Here is an 18,299-nt window from a genome sequence, read left to right on the forward strand (position 1 = left end):
GCCGCAAAGAGCTGCAGAACCACAGGATTAACAAATAATTATGATTATAGTGACCTCTGGAGATCACCCTGTCCAACCCCCTGCTCAGCTCGGCCACCTGGAGCAGGTGACACAGGAGCGTGTCCCGGTAGGGTTGGAATGTCCCCGGAGAGGGAGGCTCCAGGCCTTCCCTGGGCAGCTGTTCCAGGGCTCTGACAGTGTGCAGAAATTCTCCCTCCTGCTGAGCTTCTTGTGGCCAGTGCTCCTCGTCCTGTCACTGGAGTCTGGCACCATCCTCTTGGCACCCTTTGAGATATTTACATGAGATTCCCTCACAGTCTTCTCTAGACTAAAGAGATACACACTGCCGAAGTCCGTCCGTCCAGCCGTCCAGCCAGCCAGCCGTCCAGCCAGCCGTCCAGCCAGCCGTCCAGCCGTCCAGCCAGCCAGCCAGCCGTGGAAAGCAGGCACGAAGACCGGGTTATGCGGGGCACCTTGTGCCAAAAGAGCACCCTCTCCTCCTTAAAGGGCGGATGATCCCCCGCACCCCCCACTCGAGCCCCCCACACGGCGCGTCCCTCGCTGTCCCCCGGCGTCTCTCCGCCGCTCTCCCCACACGCATGCACAGTAGCGCAGGACTACATTTCCCGGCATGCCCCAGGGGGCAGTCCGTGCGCGTGGCAGGGCGCGGCGGGAGGGGAGCGGAGCGGAGCGGGACAGAGACACGGCCATGGATGCGGGCGAGGGGCGGCCGCAGCCCCACCTGGCCGCGCTGGTGTTGGCGCGGGGCGGCAGCAAAGGGATCCCGCTGAAGAACATCAAGCTGCTGGCGGGGGTGCCGCTCATCGGCTGGGTGCTGCGCGCCGCCATCGATGCCGGCGTCTTCCACAGGTGCGCATACGCCGCCTCCCCTCCGCTTCCCCTTCCCCCGGCGGGTTCTGGTTCGGGATGGACGTGCTGGGGGGTTCCAGTTCGGGATAGATGTGCTGGAGAGTTCCGGTTCGGGATGGACGTGCTCGGGAGTTCCGGTTCGGGATAGATGTGCCGAGGGGCCCTGGCCCAGGGAGGGGCTGGGGGAAACCGCCGCTTCGTCAAGAGCGTTTTAGGGATGACTGTCAGTGTCTGCAGGGAGGGCTCAGAGCAGGGACCAGCCTCTGCGCCGTGGGGCCCAGCAGTGGGACAGGAGAAACGTCAGGAATTCATGCCCGGGAGTTCACCTGGACATGAGGTAGAGCTCCTTTACTGGATCAGGCTGCCCTGGGAGGGTGTGGAGTCTCCCTCGGTGCAGATACTCAAAAGCTGCCTGGATGGAATCCTCTCCAGCCTGCTCCAGGTGACCCTGCTAGAGCACAGAGGTGGGACCAGCTGAGCTGCTGTGGTCCCTTCCAGCCTGATCCAGGCTGTGACTCTGCCAGTGAGGCAGGATTCATCCTTACTTAAGACAAACTGTGGCACCAGGTTAAGGGTCAGGCAAGGCAAGAACCTTGTCAAGAACACAGCTGTCCCTTCCTGCTGAGGGTGAGCAACAGAGGAATGAAGAAATTAAAGTCTCACAACACAGTAAATTGAAATTAAAGTTGTTCTGATGCGTGGTTGGGTGGCTACCAGATGGTGATGTTGTAATTATTGATGGGTTTACTTCATTAAGACATCTGCATTAAATGGGACTGCCATGCTGGAGATGATCTCCTGTGAACTGCTGAAGCACAGGATGACTTTGGTTCATGGTCATTTGGGTACTCATGACAGTGGGCACTGAGCTTGGCATCTCCAAGGATGGAGACCCCACAGCCCTTCTGTTCCTTTCACTGCACTCACCCAGAAAAATTCTCCTTATTTTCTCTCTACCTGCCCAGCAGTGATCACCTCCTTGCTGAGATATCTCTTTCAGCATCTCCTGGCACATGTGTGCTCCCAGGCCCAGTCATCATGCTGGCTCCTGCTGAGCTTGCTCCCATTTTCCTTTTTGGTATCAGGGAGCCCACAGCTGGACCCAGCACATCAGAAGCAGTCTCACTCAAATGTCAAGTTGAAGGAGATAATCTTGTGTGCCCATGTGACACAGAAGAGAAGCTCAGTTTGTGGCCAAGTGCCTGAAACTTCAGAAGCAATAATTAGAGCTAGATAGAAACATGTGTGTTCTTGGTGTTGAGAATAGAGAGATTTTTCTGCAGGAGCAAGACTGAGGATTTTCTACACATTTGCTGATAATTAAAGCTGTGGTTAGGATGTGCTTGGTGTGTAGCACACTTAGAGGCAGGTTCCCAGTGCAAACCTGCTGCATAATGCTCAGAGCAAGTCAAGGAGAAATGTAGCCCAGCTAGATCGAGAGGATTCTGTATTTCATGGCTGCTCTATCATTATCTAGCCTGGAAAACCTTTCTTGCTGTATCTGAAAAGTAGAGGATGCAGCACTCTCTTTTATTTTTAATAAAGAAACAGACAGGAACACTTCTGGTTACTGATAATTTCTTAATGATTGTGAATCTGTATTGCTGAATGACCTGCTGTGGCTACTGTTTGGCATCTGAATTTTCCCAAGAGGAAACAAGTCAGGGTTGGGCAGCCTGACTTTGAGGCATGGCAGGTGCAGTAGGTGTACATGGACCAGGTTTGCCTTGTCACCTTTGGAACAGCTGTGCAAGGTACCTGTTACACAACAAAACTCTGGTGGTTGAATGGAGAGTGTGTATTTAAGTTCACCATCCCAAAGCAGTTTCTGGAAAACACCTCTTGTGTGTTTGTTCTTGTGAGTGTGACTTGCCATTGCTGTCGCTGTCACACATATTTTTCTTCTGATGATCCCACAATGTCTTTGGAGGAAGTAATGTAACTGCAGCACCATTTGCTGTGGATAGTGCATTGAGAATGCCAGCATTGCTGGGAGAGGAAGGGTGATTTTTCATAGCTTTTGCTTTTACACCTCTCATGCTTTTTTGTCACCACGATGACAGCCGTGGCTTCACAGTTGCTCAGTGTTTGTCATCACATGATATTCAGAATTAGCCCTTCCTTTTGTAAATGTTTATTTTCCCTGAACGATTGCAATCTTGCTTTACCAGTACTGGAAGTTTTCTGTGCCAAAACATATGGAACTTGAACAGCTCCTTCTCTGGGAGTGCATGGAGCCCAATTAACACATTTTAACACACTTGCAGCATTAGCTAATATTTTAACTTTGTGGCAGTTTTACTCGTTGTAAACTAAACTCTTACATGATTCTGAATGCCACATCCAACGCATTCACAATTCATTGATTTGTTAAAATGCCTAACAAATTATTTGAGCTGACACTGGATTTTTCTGGTAACACTCTTAAATTTTATGTTGCTTAAGCTTTCTGCATGGAATGCAACTCAAGATTCAGATTTTACACTGGTGGTTTTTATCCCTGTTGTTAAAAGCTGTTTGTTGGGCTGACTAGGATAGTTTTATTAACACAATAAAAGATTGTGTTAATACACAAATACAAATACAAGAACTAGTTCTTTCATTGCAAGGTGTAGTACAGACATAAACAAGCTGGGGAGTTTTTTCAGGTTAAATTACAACAGGCAAGTCAACAATGGTGGGATTTATTCTTTATATTATTTTCTGCACTGTCTGCCAACAGCATATGGGTTTCCACAGACCATGATGACATTGAGAAGGTTGCGAAGCAGTTTGGTGCTCAGGTCCATCGCAGAAGCCCTGAAGTCTCTCAGGACTCTTCAACTTCCCTAGAAGCCATCACAGAGTTTCTCAATCATCATCATGGTAAATCAGGGATGAAATATGCTGAGCTTTTATACTGTAGCCCCAGAGGGGTGATGTACTTATTATTTAGAAAAATAAGTAAAGCATTGAGTAAATAAAACCCAGAAAGATTTTTTTTTCCTTTTGTGTGTGTGGGGTACTTACTCATATCACACTTTGCAGTTGTGTTACTAAAGATGTGAATTTTTTCATAAATGTCTCTTTGTTTTTCTTTAGAGGTGGATATTGTAGGAAATATTCAAGCAACATCTCCCTGTTTACATCCCAGTGACCTTATAAAAGTGGCAGATTTGATCCAGAAGGAGGGCTTTGATTCTGTCTTCTCTGTTGTGAGGAGGCATCAATTCAGATGGAGTGAGGTAAAGAAAGGAGGTAATATTTAGATGTTTCTGGTTACAGTTATACTTTTTTTTCTTTTTTTTTTCCCAAATTCTTGTTTTTCATACCTGTGCTATTTTAGGAAGTGATGTCTGAGGCATGGACTGAGTTCTCTCTGAGAGATTTGAGATGGCTTAGAACTTCCCTCCAAGCATTGGTATCTGAGCCATTACTGTCCATTATTGAGCATTGCTGAGCCTTTCTGTAACTGTTTTGTAAAAATTAAAATTCTGTTAAAATTATATTAGCTTGTCTCAGCTGAAGATACAAGATACAGTTCGAAAAAAAAAAAAAAAAAAAAAAAAAAAAAAACCTTACATGTTAACTTGAATCCAGACATGACACTGAGGTCCTAACTAGAAAACTGTTTGTTCTTGCTGTGCAGTAGCTAACAAATGACCAGTAATGTGAAATAAAATCTTGGTGAGGATGGGATGACACTCTCTTGGCCTGGAGACTTAGGTTTTGTTTCATCCTGATAATTTGGCTGCTGACTTACGTCACGTTGCAAAATGCCTTTGAGTCATGAGAGCTGAACTCACGTTGGTTAGCTCATCCAGAAAAACATGACTGGTTTTTCCCAGAGAAAATATGCCCCTCAGCCACAGAGGCCAAGATGACCAAAGACTGAAATTTTACAAATAAAGATTACACCTTGGTTTAGCTATAAACCTTCTTTTGTCCTGGTATAAAGAGCTATTCTGCATGTTTTGTATGTTAGCTTTGTTTCTGTAGTTAAAGCAGAAATTTTTTCTTCATTTTTTAAAAATGGTTATTTCAGGTGCTCTCAGGAGTTTTGGTGGGTTTTTTGGGTTTGTTTTTTGAATTAAGGTTACTCAGGCATTACAATTATTCTGTTGAGATATAAATTGCTTCAGATGACATTTTTTGTGAGTTTAGAAAGCATCATGCTGTAAAAGAGCATGTGTAACGAATGAGGCTTGATCTGAGAGATAAGTTGAAATAAAAGTTACGCCTTTGTTTAGAATGGACACTTGAACATTGTCATTGTTCCCCATAAGAAGAGAAATAAGTGACACTTTTTGTTTGTGCAGTATAAGAGGAGTATCAAAAGCATGGATGGCAATTTCAAGGTTCTGTGGATTGCAGTTTAGGAAGCCAAATGCACATCTTGAGATGCTGGAAGGGACAAATGTGAAAGAATAAATCCCATGTGGATCTGCCATGTGGCTTTCTGAAGTGGTTGTGTCCCATAGGCAGATTGTTAAATAAGAAAGCCTCGAAGCCTACCTAAAAAAAGAAGTAATTCTTCAGCACAAAGTGACATCTAAACGTTTTAATGTGGTGAGAGATAAGGAATCATTCAACTGCAAGGACTGAGGAGAGCTGGAAACACATTGTGCCAACATGAGCAGCTTAAGGATAAATGCAAATGGCCTTTCAGGTGTGTGGTGTTTCAAGTGACAGTGATTCACAACAGCATTATACAATGTTTTTTGTTTTTATTTTTATTTTTCCAAACAGCTTTAGAGTACTGATTATACAAAAATAATTTCATGGAGGTTTTTTTTGTTGTTGTTGTTGTTTTGGTTTTTTGTTTGTTTGTTTGTTTGGTTTTTTGTTTGTTTGTTTTGTTTTTTGGGTTTTTTTGTTTGTTTGTTTGTTTTGGTGTAGTTCTGTTGCTCCTTCTGCATTAAGGTTTAATATTGATGGATCCTGAAAGAGAAAGAAGTCTCTCTCTGACTGGAAATGATTACTTCAGTGAGCACAAAGCTTTAGTTGGTTATGAAACACAAGGTGTGTGTGTATCAGGATGTTAGCCTCAGGATGTTTTGGGTGTTTGAGAATGCCCTCTAAGTGCCTCGTGGTTACTGGATCCTGAGACCTGGTGAATTTTAGCTGCTTTGTACATCTGGATTGAAGGGACTTAAGGACAAAAGTCTCTGGTCCTTGATTTGGTTTCTGCTGCATGTCATTGGTAATAATATGGGATCTTTTCCTGCATGTCATTGGTAATAATATGGGATTTCCCGAGTGTTTGTGCAGACCGCTGTTTATTTGTGGACACTGATTAAACCACTTATGAACACACTTAATGCATATCCTTAAATAGGATGTATTGTGGGGAAGTGTAAGATGTTTTCATGGGCAAAAATTATTCATATATGCTCTTTTTTCACCTTCCACATTTAAGGCTGGTCCTTTCTGGTATCAAAGTGCATTCAGGCATTACTGTGTGCACTAGGAGTTGGAGTACAGGAATAGTATTTCTTTCACATTGCCAAGGGCAGTCTGGAAGAATGTTTCTCCTACTCCTTGTAGGAAACAGTTTTGAAGCAAATAACCTCTTGGGTTTTTGTTGTTGTTTTTGTTTGGTTGGTTTGGGTTTTTTTTCTTTCTTCTTCCCCAGAGAAGTTGTAGATTCTGCATCCCTAGAAGTGCTCCAAGCCAGATTGGATGGGGCTCTGAGCAATCTGGGCTAGTGAAAGGTGTCCCTGCCCATGGCAAGGGGTAGGAACTGGATCATCTTTAACATCCCTTCCAACCCAAAGCAGTCTGTGATTCTTTATAGAGTTAAGCAGCAAGAGGCAATAATGAGAGAAATTGGTGACTGAATTATTCCCTTAATTTTTCAACAGAAAGTTGTTTAGGATGTTAAGTGACTCTGAACAGGAATTATTTAAAGCTTATTTTGTCTTTTTTTCCCTCTGTTAACAGAAAACAAGATGACAGAACCCCAAAACCTGAATCCAGCAAAGCGGTACCGCAGGCAAGACTGGCCTGGGGAGCTCTATGAAAATGGCTCGTTTTATTTTGCCAAGAGGCATCTGATTGAGAAAGGCTATTTGCAGGTTAGTGCTTCTGGCTTTTCATGCTCTTCAGAATAATACATCTACTCTTGCTGTAGAGGGTTCTGAATTCAATACTCTGTTTTGATTTATGATGCAGTCAGTGTGAAATAACAGCACTCTGACCCCAGAACAGTTTGCTATTTGTTTGTAACTTAGCAGGGCTAGTTATAGGGCAGTTCCAGTTTCCAGTAACAGCATCCTCCATAGCAAATAAATTTATGCAAATAAATGTCTTATATAGCTTTAACCCTAAACCAATACAGTACTGAGTTTTGCATGAGTTCACCAGTGTAGCTTAGAATTCATTTTAGTGCTACTAAAGGTGTGAAACTGAGCTTCATGCAGTGTCAGAGCCTTGTCATAATCTGTAAATTTCTATGTTCAGCCAGTTTAATCTTACCCCAAATTTATATTGCAACTTTAACAGTCTTTTTCCCTTTCCTGATATTAACATCTCAACGTAGTGATGCAGAACAACACTGGGGTGTGGTGGATATTTTGCCATTGGAAATTAAGTAACAGTAAGCAAATAATAATAATAGTAGTCTTCCTAAACAAATGCTGAAGGTATTACTATTTTACTGATTAAAAGATCTAGTGAAATTAGTGTGATGTAATTGCTATAATGCATAGTATCTTGCACACTTTCTCTAGTTGTAAAATAGAAATTTCTTCAATAGTTATTAACTGTTCTGTGTCACTGGCAGAAACATAATTGATGGTTCACTTTTATATAAGCCATGGTGGCCACTGTGTAACCAGGCACTTGGCTTTTATTGCACAGTGCTAAATTTTAGAATTTTTTGTTTGTGTTGACCCAAGCAGAAAATTTGAGTGGATTTTATTTCCTTCAGGGTGGTAAAATGGCCTACTATGAAATGCGTGCAGAGCACAGTGTGGATATTGACATAGACATTGACTGGCCTATTGCAGAGCAGAGAGTGTTGAGGTAAAATAACTTTTTATTCCCTTATTTCTTTGGTGCTGCTTGTTTGAAAGTGTGGTCATGTGAATTCATAATGTATGGAATGTAAGCAATGGAGATCAAAGATAATTGGGCAGCTTTATTTCTGCCCAGGATTTTTTCCTCTCTCTGTTGAAATCAGCTGAATTACCTTTGTTACATAGTGGAGTTTTGGTAGTTTGATTTTTTTCCTTGAAGTTCAGCTTGGTGAAGAGTGTAAGCCCTACTATACTTCATCAATGTGTTAGCATCATCTCTAGCTTTTCCAGCTGAGGTGCCTCGGACTTCCATGCTCCAGACCACTATAACTGATACCCAGGAATGGGAATGTTTGTGTAGAGGGCTCTAAGGAAATAATGGGTGGGAATGGAGTATATTTTCTGTGCCTTTTTCATCCTAATTTTTAAATGGATGACATAAATGAACTGTCTTTTGGATGGTTCTGTTAGTTTCTTTGAAGAGGGACAGTATAATTGGAGAGTGATGATTATGAGAAAAAACATTAGAAAAGAAGAATTTCAAAGCTGATTCTTCTGTCTGAAGGTTACAATTGTATGGGAAATACTTGGGGTTTTGAAGTGTGCAAAAACTTCCATCCTAAAAAGATAATTTCTTTGTCTAGCTTTGGATATTTTGGAAAAGAGCCACTAAAAGAGGTGAAGCTCTTGGTTTGCAGTATTGATGGATGCCTGACCAATGGTCGCATTTATGTGACAGAAGATCACAAGGAAATGGTCTCCTACGATTACAGAGATATTGTTGGCATTGATCTGTTAAAGAAAAGAGGAATCCAGGTAAGTGCTGTTCTGAAGAGTGAGCCTTCATGTCTCATGTAACCTGCACATTAAAAGATTCCAAAGAATTATATTCTTGCAGCATAGAAGTTGAAGTTTTTTCACAGTACTTGTGATCAAGCAACATAATATATTGGCTGGGACAAATGTTATCCTCAGAACCCTCAGAGGAAAATTGGTGTTTTGAGAAAGTTCTCAATCACAGTAATTACAGCCTCTTTCACAGAATCACAGAATGGCCTGGGCTGGACCATCTTGTTCCAACCCCCTGCCATGAGCAGGGACACATTCCACTAGCCCAGGTTGCTCAGAGCCCCATTCAGCCTGGCCTTGGACACTGCCAGGGATCCAGGGGCAGCCACAGCTTCTCTGGGCACCCTGTGCCAGGGCCTCACCACTCTCACAGGGAACAATTTCTCCCTCATATCCAATCTAAACCTGCTCTCTGTCAGTGTGAAGCCATTCCCCCTTGTCCTGTCACTCCAGGCTCTTGTCAAGAATCTCTCTCCATCTTTCCTGTGGGTTTCCTTCAGGCACTGGAAGGCTGTACTTAGGTCACCCCAGAGCCCACTCCTGTGAAATGGAGTAGATGTTTTTTCAGCAGTCCCTCAGCTTCATTTTCTGGGAAGCCAGAGGGGTAGCAAGCTTGTAATCACTGTTTTGTTGCCTGTGGGAGCCCATTTCCATACTTTCTTTGACTTGGAATGTTTCATTAAAAACCTCTAGGTCTTTGTGCTGCACTTTATTTATTTCTAGTCTGTGTTGCTGATACAACCCTGCTTTGTGCTCCACTTCTCTTCATTCTGTACTTAAAATCAGTGTCAAGCATTTGTTTGTATTTAAAAGCAATGAGGGAACATAAGCTTGTCTACATCTTTGACAGAAAACCTGAAAGATTTGTATCTGAGATTTCTAAAGATCCTGCTGCAATTATCTTCTGGTTTTAGCTTACCTTGTGCACCATTCCTGAAACTTCGAATTTGGAATGAACTTCCAGAGATAAATGTGCTGTGCTGCTTCAGTCTGTGTAGTGTTGGTTTGATGCTCTGAAATGCTGCTATAAATAAAGTTATGTTATTAAGTAGAGGGGCCAAGGAAAAAACTTCATGTTCTACTTTGGCAAATATTTCAGAAATATTTCTTGGGAATTCTCTCATTCCACACGGTGACATAATTGGATCATACTGCACTAGATAGTCACCATGCCACCATACTGTGATATTTAGTATTTTATTTAGTACATGTTGCATTTTAAAAGACAAATGTAAATTATTTTTGAACATCAGAGAGGGCTGAAGAAAGGTACTCACCTTTCTAAAGGAACCTCAAGACTCTGTGTGGTTTTGGATGCTAATCACTTCTGCTCTGAGTTTTGAAAATCAGTCATTCAATGGTTTTCTGGTACCTGAGAGAGCTTCTACTAGCAAAACTGCTTTTTTTGTAACAGTAAATCAACTTATATGTCCTATTCATTGGAGGTAGAACTTACTCTAATTTTATTTCAATAGGTTCGACTCATCTCTGACAGAGATTGTTCAAAAACTCTGTCAGCCATGCAGCTGGGATGTGTAGTAAATGTCAGTGTAACAAATAAACTACAGGTTCTGAAGGACTGGCAGGAGGACATGGGTTTGAGCTGGAAAGAGGTGGCTTACTTAGGTCAGTTCCTTTTCTTTTGGTTTATTCAATTTAAATAGCATAGACAAATAGAATCTTTATACTGCTGCTGAGCTTCAAACCACTTTTCTCTTTGTAAATACACTGAATTTAATGAGATTGCTGTGCACATTGCAGCACACAATCACCAAAAGCAGGTATTTTAAAGCCTGTTAGGGTTCAATCTAATTGTTACAGACATTGATGAATCTGTGTAATTTGGGAAGGGAAGTCTTCACTGTTTTTCCAGTGGGATATAGGAAAGCTTTTGTTTTTAGGAAACATTTTGATATCAAAATGTTGATAAGCATACACTTAGAGCTGACAATTTTGAACCGATTCTAGTTCATTTCAGAGGGATATTGTATAGATTATTTTCTGAAATGGTAATCAGTAATGGGCGTAATTAGAACTGAAAACCATGTGCTTCTGTGCTAAACTGTATTTCAGTGACTGGCTAAGTGAGGAGTCCTGCCAGTGCTTATTCAGCTACTCATATAATTTTACTGCTCTTAAAAGTAGCATTCTCTTGCCTGAAGATTGTGAAATGTGATCATCATTTACATGGTTCACCAAGATTTTCCAACACCTGACTTGCATGTGCAAAGTGCTATTGAGCTGCTGAGATGAACATTGTGACCAAAAAAAAAAAATTCAAAAATCAGATCAATGCATACCCAGAAAAACACTGAGAAAAATACTGATTCTTTCCCTTCTGTGATATTTGGTCTTGCCTGTCATCTTCCTCCCTAGGAAACGAGGAGTCTGATGTGGAGTGCCTGAAGCAGGCAGGCATGAGTGGTGTGCCTGCTGATGCCTGTGCTGCTGCTCAGAAGGCTGCTGGCTACATCTGTAAGAGCAGAGGTGGCTGTGGAGCTGTGCGGGAGTTTGCAGAGCACATATTCCTGCTCTTAGAGAAAGTGAACTCTGCAAGGAAGCAGCTGGAAGAAATCAGCTCAGCAGGGAAGGAAATGGGGAGAGATAAGAACAGCAGGAAAGGAAATAAGGAACTGATGGAAAAAGAGTAACGCCGTTGGTCAGTCCTGCTTTTCTTTCTCAGTACATCCATATCCCAAAGGAATGCTTGCCTTTCAAATTTTACAGCACAGGAGATTTAAAAAGGTGTCTCCCTCTAACTCCAAGTCCCACTTTCATGATTATCTGCTGAAAATATCATCATATCACGATGATTTTAAAAGTCATTTAAGTGCAATGGGAGGAATGCTACAAAAGAGTGTGCCCTGTAAATCTGCTCTTAATCATCAAACCTGTCCTACAGGAATTATCCATCTTTGTTTCATAATCTGAATGTTTTCAGGGATCAATGATTTTGCATGACTTGAAGATTTGTAATTCAGGCTTAAAAAACCCAAAATGTTTGTCAGTTCTGCTCATATGGTTTGCATTTCTTTTATCAAATGCATGGTGTTGTGGTTGTGTGATTGCATTTTACAGGCTTTGTCCTTAGCAAGGAAGAGTTTTAACATATGCCAGAGAGGTCAGGTGTAAAGTACTTATCAGTAAAACTTCCTCCTCTATTTTTAAAATAGAACACAGTTACTGTAAAACAAGTTAATATTCGTTTAAAAAATCACTTTAACATGTGTTCAGTTTGAAGCTTATAAATAATTAAATCAGATTTGGAATTGTGCTTGTTGGAATCTGTTTATTTTGGGTGTCACTGTAGTGCCTAAATTAATATTTTGCCAAATTTGGAGTTAAATTCCCCATTGTGTTTGAGATCTTTGCAGAAACTCAGTTTCTTTCTATGAAGACTATATTGCAACCTTAAATGAGTTAAAGCCAAATAAAAATCTTAAAGTTTATTGTATGGAAAAGTAGCTGCTGTTAAAAAAAAAAAGCCACCAAACCATAGTTGATGTGGGTTTATATAAAATATATATACAGACTGTTTTTAGCATGTTAAAACTGGTTTACATGCTTGTATTTATTGAAAATAGGATTTGTATTGTACATTACAAATACAATAGTATATATCAGAGTCAAGTTCTGGTTTGGGTTATGCTAAAAAATAAAAATAACCATGGTTCACAGGCAATTACAAGTGAGGTGAATGATAATGCTTGTCATTTTATTTTGTTTTTCTGCTAAATATTGTATTGTATAAATAGTTATACTCCCAGTATATCACCTGAAATATTGGCCTCTAATAAACTTTGTGTTTACTTCCTTTCACAAAACAAAATGTTGAACTGAAATGATTTACTGCCTATCTACAGTTAACAGATAGTTTATTGTACTAATCAACTCTAAGTCACCTAAATTTAAGTGTCTCCTTTCAGTCACGTTTTAGGGTTCTGTGCTGGATAAATCCCATGGACTTTGACAAGAGGAGAGCCACATCTTGGACATCAGTGTTGTCACTTTGATGAATTGTTGTTTAGAAATACATGGTATAATCTTACATTGGAAAGAGTACAAAGGATAAAAGAGGTCTAGAGACTGTTTACCAGAAAAAGATAAGGGATATGCAGGATCTGTTGCCTGAAAGGTTCAGATTTGTACTGCCCGCACTGTAGTGGAAAGCCTAATTATAGGGTAGGAAGAGGGATGCCTTAATTACTCCTCTTGATTTTATGGAAGAGCCTCAATCATATGAAGTATTTGGGGGTCAGAGAGGCAGACAGTGAGGGTAACTCTTTCACCTTAGAGGTGAAATCCTCTGTTCCAGGAAAGGTTCATATGTGTAGAATATTTTTCCAAGGCCTGTTCCAGTACATGTGACACTACATCTGCCTTTGATTAGAGGGGTATTGTTCATTCAGAGTAGATTTCAATGGTCAGTTTTGATGTTCTGGGCTAATTTTGAGATCATCTTTTGGCCATGTGAGCACTTGTTTTTTTTGCTTCAATTAACTTAGGGTATTCCAAAGAAGGTCTTAGTTAATGTAGGCTGTCATGATTATGTGAAATGGAAAAACAGGAAACTTTGTAAATATTTGTAATAAGCTATTATGAAAAAATAGCTGATTACCTCAAATTTTAAATAAACAGCTTTCTTTAGTCTTTTAAGTAGAGAATGGTAATGGGCTGGCTTGTGGTGAGTTTCTGTACTGCAAATCATGCACTCCCAAATTCACAAGTGCCACATAAATGACTTATGATTGCAAAGGCGGACAGATTTAATGCCCAGATTAATCCTTCACACCTTCATCTACTTCTGACTCCAATTATTTATTTTTATCTGCTTTTTCTCCTATTCAGTTTGTCTTCCTCTCCAGTTCCTGTTCGGTGATGCAACAAGTTCTGACCTTAAGTAATTTCAAATCAATATGAATCACATATATCTCAGCCTTTTGAAGTCAGAAGTATGTTTTCATACTTGCTGATTTCAAGTTTTTAAGACTTTTAAACCTAGATCACACATTTTAGGTAACTAGTTTTTCCAGAGCCCATGTGGAGGAAGGTTTTTCATTTTAATTTTTTTTTCTGTTAGTGTGGTCTTAAAACACTATTTACCTTTTGCAGAAATAAGTCTAAATTAGTCTAATTCCACCCAGCATGACCAATCATCCTAATTGTTACCATTACAAGAGCAGTAATGCTGTACAGAAGAAAAACACCGTTATGTGTGAACATGATTCATAAATGGGTTAGAAAAACTTACCAGTTATCTGGAAAGTTTAATACACTTATCTGAAAAATCTTTGGATGGTGTGTTTGTTTCTCTCCTTCTGGGGCAGGTTGGTCTATCCCCATTTCTGATTCTAGATATGTTTATGGATGTGGCTCTGGTTTAATAGAGCATTCCCTCTGCTGTGAGGGAGGCATGGAAGAGAACGAGCAGTGAGCAATGTGAAGGTAATGCTACCAAATTATTCAGGTTAGTAAAGAGAGGGCCTGGTGAAACTGGGGAGATATATATAAAATAAGCTGAGCTTAACTGAAAAACAGTCCTAATGTCATATGTATTACAATATCCATTTTCACAGAGCAATTATAATTCAGAAAATTATCTAGTGGTTTGAAGTGTGTGCTAGCAGTTAAAAAAGCAGAAATTATTAGAAAAGGAAATATAGAAAATAGGGTAAAAATAATTAATCCATTGTATAATTCAGTGGCTTGTGTGTATCTTGAATACTGCAGGTTTTGTTTATTTTGTGTTGAAAAGGCTGTAGCATTCCAAAGAGTTGTGGGAGGATAAAACGGATGGTGGAAGACAGGAATCAGGTTCATTGGCAGCAGTAGCCAAACCAGAATTCTTCACTTTGGACTGAAGGGAGTTGTGTTAAAATATCTGTCAAATTAAAGACGGGAAGCCATGGAAAAGCCACTGAAGAAGCTAACAGTGACCAAAATCAGGTGCCTGAGGAATATAAAATTACCATGCATTTAGTGGTGCTTTCCAGTTTTTTCTGTGGCCTCAGCACATTTGCAGCTCATGGATTTCCAAAGTTGGACACGGATTACAGACATTTAATGAACCTCAGAATACTTAAAACAGGTTTGGGCCCTGTGTTTCATGACTCTGACACTTGATTCAGTTCTGGTTCTGAACCTTGGATTCTTCCTCCTATTTCTTGTGTAGGAAATACCCAACTGCATTTTATTTTTATTTCACAATGTATGTTAGTGGTTCATTCCATGTCAGTGTGTAGCTCTGACACAGTGGGCAGAAGGACGTGGCATTATTATTATTAATAGGAGTAATCTAATCTTAAAAAAATATGGAAAATAGGGCAAAAAGTACACACAGAATTATGTAAGAGTACAGGTACCTTGGATGAATCAGTCATTATACGGTCATTATTATCTGTAGTCAGAGATAAAGTAAATTGCTGTGAAATTTCTTGGCCAAAATGTACTCAGAGATTTGGAGAACACTGGAAAATACCACGTTTTTCTTGATTGTTCACATGCTTTGCAGATAAGTTGCTGGCCTAAATTGAGACATATCTGGACGAGTTATGGCTACTCTTGTATTAAACATGGTGATAGTCTCTCCAGGGGTGTAACTTTTAACTGTGGGTATAGTTGTACACCTGTTTATGGCTAGTACAGTCCATGTAGGATTTTGTTTTTACTGTCCCACCATTTTTTTTCCTGGTTACACTTTGTCCACAGCAGTTCAGACTCAAGCTGGGAGGGGATCAGTCACCATTCACTGATCCTTCTGAGCAGCAAGGCCCAGCAGAAGTGTTTCTATTCATCAGGTAAAGCTTGGTCTAAAAGGTTGAAAATGGGATGAAGTGCCTCAGAATGACAGAATGAGCTGAGTTAAAAGGGACCCCTCAGGATCAGGAATCCAGCTCCTGGCCCTGCACAGACCCTCCAGCAATCCCACCCTGTGCATCCCTGAGAGTACTGTCCAAGCACTCCTGGAGCTCTGGCAGCCTTGGGGCTGTGACCATTCCCTGGGCAGCCTGTTCAGTGCCTGACACCCTCTGGGGGAAGAACCTTTTCCTGATATCCACCCTAACCCTCCCCTGGCACAGCTCCAGCCATGCCCTGGGTCTGTCCCTGGTCACACAGAGAAGAGATCAGGGCCTGCCCCTCCTCTTCCCTCACGAGGGTAGTGCACATGCAGTGAGGTCTCCCCTCAGCCTCCTCCAGCTGAACAGACCCGAGTGGCCTCAGCTTCTCCTCATTCCCCTCAAGGCCCTTTACCCGATTTAGACAAACATAAAACACTCCCATTCATGTCACTTAATGAACTTTAAGTTCCTGGATATATTTATATCATGATCTACCTTTGGATCAATTCCATTCTCTGAATGCTGCCTCTTAAAGGATCTTAAGGAGCTACACTTATCTCCACCTGGAGTCTGAACAGATTTTATGGGCAGTACTGATAATCCACAAACAGGCCCTGCTCCTGGCTCGCCACATCAGTATATCAACACTTGGAGCACTTTGTTCAAACAAAGCACACATTTGATTTATTATGGAAGTCAAGAGGTTTTAAGGGGATTTTGGGGTAAACTTGCAGGCAGTGCAGGGCAATGTGGAGAGCAAACTGGCCCAGGGCCTTGCAGTGCCTCTGAGCAGCAAGGGAGTTTGAGCCTGGGCTGCTCCAGCCAGGCTGCTGTCATTGCTGTCAGAGCTTGGATAGCACAGAGACACGTGGCCTAGCTCTGATTAAGCCCTGCTGAACCTTTTTTTTTTTTGTTTGTTTGTTTTGTTTTGTTAATTTTAATCTAGGTAAATCCTTAATTTAGCCAATAATAGGCTGTGCTGTAAACTGATTCATTCATTCTGCATCCCCCTGAAGCAGCTGGGGAACTAACTGCACTTTGAGCAGCACAGTGTTGCCTCCCTGGATGAGGGGTAGGTTTAAGTAGTTTACCAAGCTTATCTTGATCCAGAAGGCAAGTCCTCATCCTGTCCCTTCACACACAGTTCCACGTTATGAGTACGATGTTGATGTAAACAATCCTTTTTGTGTGTGCATACAATGTGTGGTGCAAATGCTGCTCACAGCAGTCTTAGTGCAGCTAAACTCACTTGCAAACCTCATTTCCCCAAGGACCCTCTGTCTTTTTTCCCATACTCAGGGCCAGAAAAAAATAAGTCTCTAAGTAAAATGTTCAATTATTTTCATTAGCTGATGTCTTGCCACTTATTAATAGTGGAAGAATAACACCTGAAAGGAGGGCAATTTTGGGGGAAGCGTGAGTGATTTTAATGTCAGAAGTGCAAAGCAACACATCAAATGGTTATTTGTAGAGCAGGTGGTATAGAGCAGGTATATAATGGTATAGAGCAGGGCATCATCTCCCTCAGGTTGTGTTGAACTGGTAAATGGCAAAGGACTGCACACAGGCTTTTTTCCCACTCTCCTCAGCACCATAACTTCTGTGTCTTTGTGCAAAATCAGTAGGTGTTGATGCCGGTTTGCACAAAGCAGGAATGAAATGAAATGAAATGAAATGAAATGAAATGAAATGAAATGAAATGAAATGGACTGCCTGGCAAGTGTGAAGTGTGTGGCTGGAGGGAGAGGAGTGTTGATGAAACAAGGTTGTTTCTGTACATCAGAAACAACATACCCAGGGGAGGAGCTTCTCTCACATACAGGAACTGTGTTCTGCCTTGGAACTGCGTGGTTGGGTAGAACAGTCCCTGGGATGTGGACATAGACAGCTGATTCTTGAAAAATCTGTTTTATCAGGGCAGAGCAAATAAATAAGTGCTGTTTGGATCAAGCTGTCTCTGAGTTGTGGTTTGGTTTTGTTGCTCAAGGAGTGGGAAGTAAAATAATTCTCATCAAAACACTGGAAACAGGAATTCTGCAGGAAGAAAATCAAATGGAAAATAAACACATTTACGGTTGTTCAACATGTGGTGCTGAAATTTATTTGGATTTGTATCAGTTGCATTTAAAACACAAAGACTCTCTGGTACCTAATCCAGAAATAAGTTACATCAAAGAACTATATACTGTTAGAAAAGGAAAGAAAAAAAAAAGAAACACTTTTGTAAACAGACTTCAGATCTTCAAATGCTGCAGTTTGTAACTTAATTATCAATAACAATGTCCAATAAGATAGGCACTTCCAAATCATGGTGTATCACAGAAGGAGCAAGTCTGGGGTCAAATTTTTGGTAATTTTCTTATTATGTGTTTTTAGATTTCTTATACATTCAGTTTCTTGCAAGTTTGTTTTTTGTTTTTCTCTTCATATTATGTTGGGTAAAATTCCTAATTCAGGTTTATGAAGTCATATCCCCTTAGAGCAAAGAAAATAAATAAATGATGAAGTAGATTTGGTTGTCAAACCAAGGTCTGACACCTGACTCTGTGAACATGTACACCTGCCCTCTGAGAACTGAGTTCAGCTCTGGCACTGTGTCAGAATGTTCCTGTTCTCAAGAACCCCATGTTTACAGTCCTTCCTATTGGAAGCATTATAAACTGATGGGAGCACCCATTCAAAACTTCCCACCAACTGGTCTGTGCATGTTTGTTGATAACTGGATATTGTTCTTCACGGGGAC

The 18,299-nt window shown here is 41.0% G+C and overlaps 1 protein-coding gene across 2 annotated transcripts; it reads left to right on the top strand.

Moving 5' to 3' along the window:
• Window positions 1-659: 659 nt before the first annotated feature.
• CMAS (cytidine monophosphate N-acetylneuraminic acid synthetase) lies at window positions 660-12,546 on the top strand. Of its 2 annotated transcripts, none has more exons than XM_053944046.1 (8): window positions 660-870; window positions 3,593-3,735; window positions 3,952-4,107; window positions 6,793-6,926; window positions 7,781-7,875; window positions 8,513-8,684; window positions 10,193-10,343; window positions 11,094-12,546. In XM_053944046.1, exons 1-8 carry the CDS (start codon window positions 710-712, stop codon window positions 11,366-11,368), a joined length of 1,287 nt encoding a protein of 428 aa, XP_053800021.1. In that variant the 5' UTR covers window positions 660-709; the 3' UTR covers window positions 11,369-12,546. The 2 variants fall into 2 exon arrangements, with proteins under 2 accessions (XP_053800021.1, XP_053800023.1); XM_053944048.1 differs by having other exon boundaries at window positions 765-870; window positions 3,610-3,735.
• The last annotated feature ends 5,753 nt before the right edge of the window (window positions 12,547-18,299 follow it).

This window comes from Vidua chalybeata, chromosome 5 (assembly GCF_026979565.1).
Source record: "Vidua chalybeata isolate OUT-0048 chromosome 5, bVidCha1 merged haplotype, whole genome shotgun sequence".
Lineage (NCBI taxonomy): Eukaryota > Metazoa > Chordata > Aves > Passeriformes > Viduidae > Vidua > Vidua chalybeata.

What these genes read in the sequence shown, in the direction of transcription:
- CMAS (XM_053944046.1), top strand. Translation starts at nt 710, where the DNA reads ATGGATGCGGGCGAGGGGCGGCCGCAGCCCCACCTGGCCGCGCTGGTG. An exon ending in GATGCCGGCGTCTTCCACAG is followed by an intron (nt 871 to 3,592) that starts GTGCGCATACGC and finishes GTCTGCCAACAG; the next exon opens with CATATGGGTTTCCACAGACC. An exon ending in GAAAGAGGTGGCTTACTTAG is followed by an intron (nt 10,344 to 11,093) that starts GTCAGTTCCTTT and finishes CTTCCTCCCTAG; the next exon opens with GAAACGAGGAGTCTGATGTG.